General features: G+C 45.9%; 1 protein-coding gene across 2 annotated transcripts in view; it reads left to right on the top strand.

The window, feature by feature from the left end:
• NOD1 (nucleotide binding oligomerization domain containing 1) overlaps positions 1–7,024 on the top strand; it is a 33,502-nt gene extending 26,478 nt beyond the window's left edge. For both annotated transcript variants that reach the window (XM_056857426.1, XM_056857428.1), the window contains 2 exons: positions 3,927–4,010; positions 6,831–7,024. In XM_056857426.1, the coding sequence (XP_056713404.1) occupies positions 3,927–4,010; positions 6,831–6,903 (157 nt within the window). In that variant the 3' untranslated portion in view covers positions 6,904–7,024. The remainder of the gene's footprint in view (positions 1–3,926; positions 4,011–6,830) is intronic.
• The last annotated feature ends 6,110 nt before the right edge of the window (positions 7,025–13,134 follow it).

Below are 13,134 nucleotides of genomic sequence, written 5' to 3'. Positions count from 1 at the left end.
CACACACAAGCCTTGTTCGTGCCCAAAGGGTATCCCCACTGTGGCCCAAATCATGTTGCCTCTGGGGGGAAACACCCACTTCATGCACTTAAAAGTCACAGTGTTTATTAGCCTTTTGCATTGTAAATTTCTTATTCAGAGGTTGATTTGTGTCTAACCAACAAGCCTGTTACATAAGCCATGTTGCAGATACAGCCCCTGGAACAGAAGAATGTGTAGAATTACAACAAGATCCTGTAATTAGTTAAGGGATAATAAACGAGTGATAAGGGAGGCGTGCACACATCACTGTGGCCGACTGGCCCTCTGGTGTTTTTTTTAAGCTGTGATGTAAACAGCTGTAAGTCTCATAACTCTGACATTTGCCATAGTATTACATCAGGTTATATAATTTGGCTTGGCATCACTCAAGGGTCTCTCTGTCTTGGTGTATTTTGTTTTGTTTTCTTGTGTAGAAGTGTTATGCAGATTTGGGCCCAGATATTTCTGGGCATGTCTAGCAAACACAGGGGCCCCGTGGTGCAGAGTGGTAAGCTGCAGTACTGCAGTCCAAGCTCTGCTAACGACCTGAGTTCAATCCCAGCAGAAGTCGCTTTCAGGTAGCCGGCTCAAGGTTGACTCAGCCTTCCATCCATCCAAGGTCGGTGAAACGAGTATTCAGCTTGCTGGGGGTAAAGGGAAGACGACTGGGGAAGGCGCTGGCAAACCACCCCATAAACAAAGTCTGCCTTGGAAACGTCGGGATGTGACGTCACCCCATGGGTCAGAAATTACCCAGTGCTTGCACAGGGGACCTTTACCTAGCAAACACTAGTCTGTCTTAAGTCTCCAAGCAAAGACAATTTATGCTGTAGGTCAGTGCAGAGCCAGTGTGGTATAATGGTTAGGTTAGGGGTGTCAAACATGTGGGCTGCATCTAGCCCCTGGAAAGCTCTTATCCAGCCCGCGTGCCAGCCAAGGCAGCCACACCCCCGGTCCCGATATGGGCTGGCAAGGCATGGCATGGCCTGGCCCGACCAATCGACAAATAATGTCATATCCGGCCCTCGTAACGAATGAGTTTGACACCCCTGGATTAGAGTGTTGGACTTGGATCTGGGAGACGGAAGTTCAAATCCCAACTCTCTGCCATGGAAGGTCACGGTGTGTCCTCGGGCCAGTAATTCTCAACCCTTACAGGGTTGTCATGAGGATAAAATGGGGGAGGTGGGAGCCATGTACTCTGCTCTGAGATCCTTGGTGGAAGGGCAGGATAAAAATGTGGCAGGGATAGGATTTGTTCACATGCTGTGCTTTAATTCACAGTCAGACATAATGTGAAGGCTGCTGTCTGGTATTGATCTGCTTACCCACAGTGGTCATATGTTTCAGAAGTCAGGGGCAATACAAGGCATTAAGAGTCCTTGTAATGTTGGCTGTACAAGTTTCACAAGGGAAAGTCTTTGTCTGAAAGCAACCCAATAATGAACGGCTCCTTCAATTAAAAAACAGCAACAACAGAGCACAACCTCAAGAAAAAGCTTGACCTTGAGTAGTTTTTCTTCCTTTGGGGACATGGGAGGTCCCCCCCCCCCGAGAAGGGCGTTTTTAAACAATTATCCCCAAAGTTATGATACTTGAAAAGATACTTTTGCCACATGAGAGCTAATACATACATTTGAAATGTCCCTCAGTGGCTCATCTTCCAGCAGGTTGCCTCCAGTCATACAGAAGGGTATGGCATGTTAAGAGAGGGTGAGGTTCAGCTGGGGATTGAGGGCGAGGTATAAATCTAAATAAATAAATAAAAACACTTAGAACAATTGGAACAATTCAGGCAGGCTCAGGAAAGTAGCCCATCCTCACGGTTAAGGCTTTGCGTGTGCAAACAGAGTGGAGCCATCCTCTGTTCTACCCATCACTGACTGCACCAATGGGAGCCTTTGCTTGTTTCGTTAAATTTTAGGTCATGGCTTTGTTGCATTTGACTGTTTTATTTGAGCTTCACGGCAGTTGAGGTAGAAGAAGAAGAGTTGGTTTTTCTATGCCGACTTTCTCTGCCACTTCAGGGAGAATCAAACCGGCTTACAAGCCCCTTCCCTTCCCCTCCCCACAACAGACACCCTGTGAGGCAGGTGGGGCTGAGAGAGCTCTAACAGAGCTGGGACATGCCCAAGGTCACCCAGCTGGCTTCGTGTGGAGGAGTGGGGAAACACATCCAGTTCACCGGATAAGCATTCGCCACTCATATGGAGGAGTGGGGAATCGAACCCGGTTCTCCAGATCAGAGTCCAGAGGTAGGGCTCTAAGGTTAGTTTACCATTTCCCCCCTCTGACATACCAATTTTCCTCTCAGTAAAGAGTATTCCCCATTTTCTAGGTTTTCAGGAGTGCACATCCTGTTTCTGCTAAGATCTGTTTCTGCCCTGTCTTCGTACTTGCTGAGCCCACACAGATGATCAATGTCTACCAGGTTGAGCTTGTTCATCTGATAGGTCTCCCTAAGACTCCCATCTATGGCATTGGCGTCCCTTCCTAAACCCCACCCTCCTCAGGCTCCATCCCAAAAACCTTCCACCAGTGGTGAAGAGGGACCTGGCGACCCTGTTCGGGGTGGAGCGGCTCCTGCCTTCTCTCCCCCTCTGCGCCATTTTCCTGAGCCTAAAAAGTCCTGGAGGGGAGTTACTGGCCTCATTTTGGAGCTCCAGACCGGCACACACAGTTCCAAAATGGGGCAAAAACTCCCGCCCCGGAGGGGCTGTTTCAGCTCAAGGAAACAGTGCAGGGGGAAGGCAGGAGTCCCTCCTCCCCCCACACTGCAGTCCAAGCCAAATTGGACCTCTGCAGACCATTAAAGTGCTGATCCCTGCAGCTCACTATGTGTGGTTTGGCCTTAAGGCCATGTCAGGTTCACCCTCAGATGGCTGGAGCACCACTAGCACAGGGAAGGGCCCAATGCCCTGCTGTTCCCATAAAGCCCCGGACTTGTCGTTACCCAACACACACAGGAGGGATCCACCGCTCCCATGCTTCCAGCGTAACATAAGAAGGCGGTCTCGAGGGAAAGGTTCAGATTCCCAGCTACACCAGGATGAGAGAGCTCAGCCGGAGCTAGTTCGGGCATCTATAAAGGCTCAGATAATACAAAGAGCCCAGATTTCAGGCTTGAAAGAGGCTTGGGAAGAAACAGGCCTCGCACACTAGAAAGTATGATAAATGGGAAGTACCGTGTGCAGTAAAACAGCCATCTATATGGGTGCTCTCTTGTGGGGAAGGAGTAGGGTTCCCAGGTCCCTCTTCGCCACCGGTGGGATTTTTTGGTGCTTGTTATTTTCCTTCAACTCTGTTATTATAGCACGAGGGATGATTTTTGAATTGTATTACCTGGAGTTTGGCAACCCTAGGAAGGAGAGCGCGAGCTTGTGTTTTAGGCTGAGGGGGGAAAGACGGCTTACCCTCTGAAATGACTGGCTTCGTTTTCATTGGTTGGCTGTCTGACTAGGCCCTTCACGTCTCCTCTTGAATGGTGCCAAGCCAGTCTAAGGGAGCCAGTGAATTGCCTCCTCCAGCAGTAGCTTGGATCCAGCCTGGATAATCCCCCAGACAGCTGCTCTGCTGTGATCAGAGAGCAGCTGTGTGGTCAAGGGAACAAACGCTCCCAGTCACCCTGAAAGACGCCCGGGCACTTTAGACTGAAGAGGCTCAGAGCCTCTTGGCTGCACTTCTATGAGGGGATTGTCTGATTCCAAACAGGCCAGCCATGCAGATGGAAATCAGAAACCTCCGCTTCCTGGCACGCCACCAGCCGTGTCCACCGAAAGGGAGCGTTGATTTCTCTGCCTCAGCCGCACCGGGCCCAAGCCAAGTGTGTGACAGACAGGATGCTACGAACCAGGCGCAAACAGAAGAGTCTGTCCAATGCAAAGTGCTTTCTTTTCTTTTTTTAGGCTTATCCAGAATCAGATTACTGCCAAAGGAGCCAAGTGGCTGACTGACGCTCTGCAGGACAATACGACCATTAAAGAAGTCTGGTAAGGACGGCCCCATCGCCTTCGAAAGGGTGACACTTCCACTCTGAAGGCCCCTCAAGCCTTCGCATGCTTAATACGTGCACCAGCAAAGTTCTGGTCCCCAAGGAAGTTAAGTTAAAAAAGGGCACACTTATAATCTCCGGGCCATTTCACCCATCGTCGACCAGATTTCCATTGAAGTGCACAGTTGATGGAATGTAGTTGTTCAATATGCACACTTGGAAATGTACAAGTGTCACTTAGGTGTGCACCAAAGGTGTCAGTAGATGGGGGGGGGGGGAATCTCTGACTGATACTATGGGCAAGGTCTTGTAAACCCACTGTTCTTTAACCTTGCTCCTTTAGCTTTACTCTCCCCTTTTTGCCCCACAAGCAGAAATCAGCCAGGAATTCAGAAGTCAGCCACAGGCGCAACCTGTTGTGTCTATGAGGAAAAATTGGGGCAGTGGTGGCTTTATACTGGTACAACCATAGCGTTGCTGGAATTCACTTCCTTGCTAGTGGGACTCCCTTGTTATCAGTACTGGTTTTGACTTTTTAAAAGGTAGGTATATGCTTAGAAGCATGCCAAGTGTGGAGGGGGGTGGCCCTCAGAACTGAGGATTAATTTTGTAGCCAGGTTATGAACTGAACTGATAGGCAAGCCTTTCTTTCATACATTTATACCAAGGGTTTCCAACAGATAGCTCTAGAGCTACCAGCTGGCTGCTGCAGAGTAGCTTGTGCATTCCCTATAGGACCCAGGAAAAAGTCACAAAAAAAGGTCTGCTCTGCTTTTAAATTTTTTAAAAATCCTTTTATTTCTTACGATTTTCTTTGGCGCTGCTCAACTGATAGCTTTGTTTCTAATGCTCTTCCTAGTCCATGTTCTTTTTCTAGGACAGGGGTCTCAAAACTACGGCTCCAGAGCCGCATGCGGCTCTTTGGCCCGTTGAGTGCGGCTCTCCGAACTTGGTTCGGAGCCCCTACTCTTGCGCCCGCTCGCTCCGGCAGCTGGACTGCGGAGCTGGCGCACCTGAGAGAGAGAGAGCGGGAGAGCGGGCGCGCTGTCTCCCCCCCCCCCCCGCCGTGGAGAATGGCCGGGTCCCCCTTTCCCTTGCCCTCAATGGTTGGGAGGCTAAAGCCTCCCCTCCCCTCCCCTCTAGCTGCGTGATTGCTGGGCGGGCAGCTCAGCGGTTCCTGCCCCCCCCCTCCTATCAGCTGTTGGGCAAGGCGGGCTTCCTTTGGTAGACCTGGCCTCCGGCTGAGTCCCATTGGGAGGCCATGTCTACCCACTGGCTTTCTTGGCGGTAGACCTGGACTCCGAGGAGGGGAAAAAGTCCCCCTTCAGAGGCCAGGTCTACCAATTGGCTTCTAAGGGCCTCCGGAGGCCAGGTCTACTGCCAAGAAAGCCAATGGGTAGACCTGGCCTCCCAATGGGACTCAGCCGGAGGCCAGGTCTACCAACAGGCTTTTATGGCGGTAGACCAGGCCTCCAGACGGGGAGGGGGAAATGGCAGGGACTTACAATTAAATTTTTATCAATAAATAAGATCACTATTAAGTATGATATCAAGTTTTATTCAGTGTACCTATAGTTTAATAAAGACTTAAAACTTTAATTAAAGTTTATTAAGTTAATAAACAGTGTACCTACCTATATAGTTTAAGTTTAAGAAATTTGGCTCTCAAAAGAAATCTCAATCGCTGTACTGTTGATATTTGGCTCTTGTGACTAATGAGTTTGCCGACCCCTGTTCTAGGACAGAACAAAGCTTGGTAGCATGCTGGGGCAGGGGGGAGATAGGGTTGCCAGGTCCCTCTTCACCACCAATGGGAGGATTAGGGGCGGAGCCTGAGGAGGGCGGGGTTTGGGGAGGGACTTTAATGCCATAGAGTCCAATGGCCAAAGCGGCCATTTTCTCCTGGTGAACTGATCTCTATCGGCTGGAGATCAGTTGTAATAGCAGGAGATCTCCAGCTAGAACCTGGAAGTTGACATCCCTTGGGGGAGAGCTCAGGATATTTTTCATTACTTAGAAGTTGTTGCATGAAAAAAAAGGGGAGGCATTCCTCATTTATACTATTTGGGCTCTGCACAGCCACATCTACCCTTTGTTCATATCACGGCTTCCTTCTGAGTCAGCACACCTTGAAATGGGCTGCTAAAGTAGGATATATCCCCACGTAATCGTGGTAGACCAGATTCTCTCTGATGACCTTGCCGGGGGGGGGGGGCTAGACACCCCTATTTGTGACATCATTGCAGCTTAGGGTTGCCAACGGGCCTGGAGAAAAATATGTCATCCCTTTAAAAAAAGGCTTTGTGTGTGGAAACGGGCAACGGAGGCTTTTTATTTCAGGGAGGTAAATAACATCCCATTTAGCCTCTATTAAGCTGATTGCAGCTTACCCAGATGGATAGACAGTGCTATTTCCCCCCCCACCCCCAAATTGAATGTGAGAGGAGTGCTGGCTTGGCTAAAAGCAGTTATTAGAGAACAACATGTTCTGCTTTCAATCCAATAGGCACACCTTTCTTCAGAGAAGGAGAGGCCTACATCTTCTAAACTAAATAATTTAAGTAATTTTCAACCTTCTTGGAACTGTCCAGGATTTATATAGCACTTCTATTTCAGGAAAGGGCCTCGGATTTCTTCAGATACTGTTTTTCCATTCTGCCAGTGCCTTTCCCCACAGAACCAAGCAACACCTTGTACTTTTCTTCCCAAAACAAACAGGAAATGGGAAATGTGCTTGAGAAAAAGAAAAAAACAACAACCTGTAGAAGCAGCTGTTTCTTTTTAATTTTCACCCCTTCTCTCTCCCCACCTCCAACAGCTTAAATGGAAACCTAATAAGCCAAGAGGAAGCAAAAGCCTTTGAAAATGAAAAAAGGATCATTTGCTTCTGAGAAATTTCTTTCCAGTTTGGATACTTGCCTGTAAGCCAAGAGCTGTTACCGCGGCAATTGAAGCCAGAACACCAACAGCCGTTCGAATTGGATGTGAGGCTTGAGTGCGCTTCAGTCAATGTAAAAAGCGCAGAAGGCCTGTGATCAGAATTCCCAGTGTTGTTCCTTTTGCAGCCCTGGGAAAGAGGATTGGACTGGGCCTGCAGAGATGGGCAGGAGAGTTTGCCCATCTTTAAATCAGGGTTTTTCTGATTTAAGTCCCCTCCTTCCTAAAGCTGCTGTTGGGTGGGGGGTCATGACTCTGATGGTTTGTATTTTATTTAATCAGACTCTTTGAAGCATGCTTTGTGGGCTGTTAAGAAAGTGAAAACAGCACCTTTGCTTTAACATCTTAAAGAGAACGTTATCATAGTTTACACCCTACTTTCCTAGAAATAGGGCCTCTTTGTAAGTGGGCAAACATACACCATCTCTGTGTTCCTTTGATATTAGTGACGTGTGTGTGTGTATTAAGTGCCGTCAAGTCGCTTCTGACTCATGATGACCCTAAGAATGAAAGTCCTCCAAAATGTCCTATCTTTGACAGCCTTGCTCAGATCTTGCAAATTGAAGGCTGTGGCTTCCTTTATTGAGTCAATCCATCTCTTGTTGGGTCTTCCTTTTTTCCTGCTACCCTCAACTTTTCCTAGCATGACTGTCTTTTCCAGTGACATACATAGATGTAAATAAGTCTCTCTAACTTATTTATTTATATATATGATGCTGGTTTACAAGTGGAAGTGGAAGATACACATGCTGATAGCTGGATGTCATCAAGCCATTGACTATTGTTGATCAACAGGTGACCTATTTATTGCCAGTACTTCAACCATGTCACCCTTTTTTGACTTGCATTGTCAAAACCAACGTACCGCAGAGATGGGAAGCACAATGATACAGATGGGAGAGTCAATCCATCTACATGGGCAGCCCCTTAAATGGCCACAGTCATTTGGATACAGGGCCCTGTGTGTTACTCTGCCTATTTTAAATTGGGACTGAGACTCCATGCCAAGGTTCCTGGGAGGGGGGAGGGTCAAAGTTCCAGGGAACCTCCACATTCAGAGGCAGTAAACCTCTGAACACCAGTGCCAAGAGGCAGCATCAGGAGAAGGCCTTGTCCTCTGTACTCTGTGTTCGGCCTTCCATAGTAACTGGTTGGCCACTGTGTGAGTCAGCAGGCTGGACTAGAGGGACCACAGGTCTGATCCAGCAGAGCTCTTGTTATGTTCCAGGCATACTCATCACCCTGGGGTCCTCGTGGTCTAGCAACTCATATCGTTTGTTCTTCATACAGTGTTAGGGTTGGGTCTAAGTGTGAGAGTCAGCCCAGAAGGAATCTTTCTTCTGGGGCCTGTGGTGGTTCTTGGCATGCCCTGCCCCTTGGTCCCTATCAGATCACAACTTTCATCAGGGTTTGTGTTCCAATGATAGAGGATGGGTGTCTCTTGCAAAATCTCAGGGATGTACAAGTTTGTGTGATTGGTTTTGATAGAAGTGTCAAGTTGTTCCTCTTCTGGACCACCATACCTCTGTTCTCCTTCTTAGCAGTGTTCCCCACACACCCCGCATGTGCTCCAGTTTATCCATATACCCATTCATCTAAGTGCCAGAGGGGTGATTCTGATGACAAGGTCAGCTTGAGTGGTCTATTTAGAAATCCCAGGGTGACTTCACCAACTTTGTCTGACTGTGTTTCTTGGAAAACACAGCTTTGCTACTTGAATCATTTTGAACTGCTTGGCATAACAAGTTAGGGGGAATAGGCTTTTTCCAGTGAATTCAGTTTGGCAGCTTACAATGGGGGCTTTATTCAGTTCCTTGGAAATAAAAATAGGTTTATGTTCCAAGTTAAAATAGATCATTACATTGCGGAATCCAGTAGCTGGCTAAAACACTCCCAAAGAGGCAAACTGGGAGAGAAGAGGATTTTGTCACTCTGTTAGTAAATTCACCTTTAAGAATGCTGTTCAGCTTTCTGATTTGCTTATTTTAATTGTGCATCGCAAATCAGACCTGAGTTAGCACACACAATTTGACTAACAAACTGGTTGGCTTCGCTGTTGTCCTGTAACCAGGAGGCTTGTAAGTGCCCAGAATGTGCTGGCTGTGGGCTGTGGTGAGAGCAGATGTATGTGAACATAAAAGTTTGCAAAGAGCAGAGCGCAACTGGCAAAACTGCCAGTTTTTCCTTGGACAGTTTGGCAGCATGAAGGTAACAGCATGTGAAACTCAAGCTTCGTTTGGTGTTTAGAATTCACCTTTGCAATGAATAAAGAATTAGGAATGAACACATGAAGCTGCCTTAAGTCAGTACTGTCTACTCAGACCGGAAGCGGCTCTCCAGGGTCTCAGGCAGAGGTCTTTCACATCGCCTAGTCCCTTTAACTGGAGATGCCGACAATTGAACCCGGGACCTTCTGCATGCGAAGCAGATGCTCTACCACTGAGCCATGGCCCCTCCCCAATGGCAGGACTTAATTTCTATAATCCGTTTACAAGATTTCCAAAAATCAGAATGAAAGATTCCCAAACATCTGGTAAAGTTCGTAGATGACACTGTATGGAGAGGGAAAGAGGGTCAAGCACATGGTTTTGATGGCGAGGCTAACCAAAATTCGCATTTATTTGCAGCAAGAAAACTCATTATTTCTGGGTTTGCCATGTACCATAGTTTGTTCTTACATCTGAACTGGCAGGGTATGGTTTGTGCTTTTCCCTCTCTAAGTGCTAAGCCATTTAGGGCTTTAAGGGTCATAACCAAGACTTTTGTGTTGTTCCTGGGGGGGGACTAGCCCCCAGGAGCAGAATTTCATGGAGATCCGTGAGCTACGAGCAGGGAAGCAGGGAAGTTCCATTCCGCTGATGGAAAATTTAGTCTGCATCCAGTCCTACATTTATCCCACATATTAATTACAAGTATTTGGCATTACAGTACTGTTTTAAAAAATCACAATTTTGTTTGAAAAAGACCCAGACAACTCTTCTTTCAGGGTTCTGTTCTGTGTTACCAAAGAATCAAAATAGGAATTCTGGTGAGGGTGACATTAGAGAGCCTTACCTTCCACTGGAAAAGATTAATGTGTTCTTAAAGACATCCATTAAAAATGTTTGGTGATCAAATGTGGCCATTGCACAAAATTCCACCCAAGACCAAAAGTATTCAGCACCTTTTAAAAGAGCCATTTGACCTAGGCGAATACTTTCTCTGTACCCAGGAAGAATAAATCTGTTGGAATCAGTTTTTGATAAAATGAACAGGGTTGATAATTTTTCTAATCTTTCAGCTGGTTCTCTTTATAAATCCTGTTTGAGCAGCATTTAGGAAGGAGATGGGCATATAAACTTCTTTCTACATCCTTGTTTTGTTTTGCAATTCATATGATGTTTATTAAGAATGAGGAGGTTTTTTTCTTTAATCTGAATTGCATGACTCTCCAGCAAGACCAGGCTAATTCGTTCCTACATGCATAATAACATTTCACTGTAGAGCCATCAGTGCTGGGGGCTTTATTAAGTTTCAGTGCATCCACTGGCTTTGTTGCTTCTCAGAAGTCAGAACAGGTTGATGTTCTTCTGTTAAGTGAATAATTTTTAATTCACCTTCATTTTTTTCTATCTGGGGTTATCTAACTTATAGAGATTGTCAACATCTCTACTGCTGTTTTCTGGTCTTTATCTCCCATATGAATACTCAGAATAATTGTAAAGGATCATTTATCTGAAGTTAAGTGATCATCTCTGAGTAATTCAAGCTTGTCCTTTGCAGTATCTAGATGTTGCTTCTTGGGAAAGTATTGTTAAGTTTATAAAGGATATTATAGGGTTTTGTCTTCTTTTCAAGCCAAGAAGTATTTTTACTGGGCTATGCTGTCTCAAGAAGGGTGGGGGGATATCAGAAATTGGTTAGAAACTTGATTGCTGCACATTCATTAATTGCAGGGTAATGGGAACAACAGAAGGTTTCCATCTATTATTAAACAATTGATAATGCGTGGCAAGTAATTTTAATGACAAAACTCATATATTCAAAGACGACTGAGGAAAAGTACACGGACTAATTAATTGGCATGGTTGAAACAACAGAGACCATTTATTATCTACTGGAATAAAATTAAACCCACTGGAAATGTTATGACAAAAAGTAGAAGCTGTTGTTTGAAATATAACTTTAAGCTTTGTCCAGAACTAACATTTTGCTTCTATTTTATTGTACCTTTTATATTAAATACTTAATAAAATTAAATTAGAAAAAGGCATTCCTGTCATCACTTGTCTTCAGGTGCTTCTGGATACCCCGGTCTACTTTATATGTTGCTCTTGGATGACAGATAATCAGGTGGCGGGGGGGCAGTGGTCAAAGAATGAATGTGTGTAGAGGGATGCCCAATAATGTTTAGGGGTAGGGCCATGGCTCAGTGGAAGAGCATCTGCTTTACATGCAGACGGTCCCAGGTTCAATCCTGGGCGTCTCTAGGTAAAAGGATGAGGTAGCAGGGTGTGTGAAAGACCTCCTCCTCCTCCCATAGATTTCCACTCTGGTTAAGCACATCACACAAGATTTCCCACAATTTCTGTCCCCAGCCTCTAGAACAGTGGTTCCCAATCTTTTTTTGACTAGGGACCACTAGGACTTTTTTGTTCAGTGCAGGGACCCCAAGGTTCAAAATAAAAATTCCGAGAATTTGAAAATAAACTTTAATCATAACTGTTAGTTAAACATTAAACTTAGAATAATATTTGAATATTATTTTTTATATATTTATTTGAAATATTTTTTATAATAGAGAACTTTTAATTGAAAATATTAATTTATTATGGGTTTATAACTTTGTTTCGTGGACCTTAATTTAGTTCTCGCGGACCCCTGGGGGTCCGCGGGCCCCCGGTTGGGAACCAGTGCTCTAGAATATCACAAGAGCCGTTTGGTAAGATCCATCCTAGTACCAATGTTTCATTCACATGAAGCCTGGATAGAACCGACAGCTTTCAAAACAGTACGTTCAGATTACCTTAGCGTTGCCAAGGTGCTGGCCCCAAAGTGAGTGGGAGAGGAGCCTAGCGTTGTCTGGGCGGTCCAAACTGTCTATTCTCTTAAGGTGTATAACTTTTTTTTTAATGGGGAAGAAAAGAAGATAGTTCCTCTTAGTGTAACTGAGCCAAAAGCAAAAAACTGGCCAGGTCTGTTGCTGGTGAACTGTGTTTTGTTGTAGTTTGTGTTTTGTTGTTGCCTACTACCAAGCCTTAAGGAAAGAAAGAATGGAAAATGACTGGCAAGGGAAGAGTTAATCTCTCTCTCTCTCTCTCTCTCTCTCTCTCACACACACACACACACACACACACACACACACACACTTTCTATTCCATCTGAGATGCAAATTGCCTCCCTTCAGGATGCTCTGCAAGGGAGAAGGAAATATGGGAGTTCAGAGTCTATTTTGATAATGTGTGGTTTGTCCCTCGGATGTACAGAAAGGCTTGCCCAATGCACTTTGCCCAGTCGGAGCTGCCGATTTTCCAGCATGTTGACAAAGAGCTCCCGAGGGCTATTCTCATCCCATTAATTGGCTCACCAATACGCATTAGCCACTTGCTGAGTCAGAGGTGAAAAAAATAGCCCAAAGTCAATGCAGGGGGGAGTTAAGAGAGATGTGGGAGATGACCTCGGGATTAGCAGGGAATTAGACACAGAGGCCTAATTGTGAATTATCTCCCGGACTTCAGACGCACCGCAATATGCATGCCAGGAGCCCGATTAACACTACTCATCCTGTGCAGATTCCTGATGCGGTGTGTGTTTGTGTGCATGCACGCGCAACAAAGGGCTCACCAGAAAGCCACACCATGCCCCAGGGAGGAGATTGGCACCTGAAGGTACAATGTTATATGTCACAGTGCTATAACATGTGGTGGGGGAGACACACAAACCGCCTCTTTTCTTTATTATGAGCCTTTCTGTTCACACTAAATAAGCAACCATTCCTTGAAGGAAGGAAAAGCTGGCCAGGGCAGATGGCACACACCTGCATGTGACCAATTTGTGTGCCTAAATATGCCCTCAGAGGATTGTAGCCACCTGTTTGCCCCTGTGTAAACAGTTGCTTGGGCTGTCTAGAGGTACTGACTCTGCCAGGTTTTCTTTCTTTCTTTCTTTCTTTCTTTCTTTCTTTCTTTCTTTCTTTCTTTCTTTCT

This window comes from Euleptes europaea, chromosome 11 (assembly GCF_029931775.1).
Source record: "Euleptes europaea isolate rEulEur1 chromosome 11, rEulEur1.hap1, whole genome shotgun sequence".
NCBI lineage: Eukaryota > Metazoa > Chordata > Lepidosauria > Squamata > Sphaerodactylidae > Euleptes > Euleptes europaea.
The sequence above is the reverse complement of the archived record's forward strand: the minus strand, read 5'-3'. Positions and strand labels throughout refer to the sequence as shown.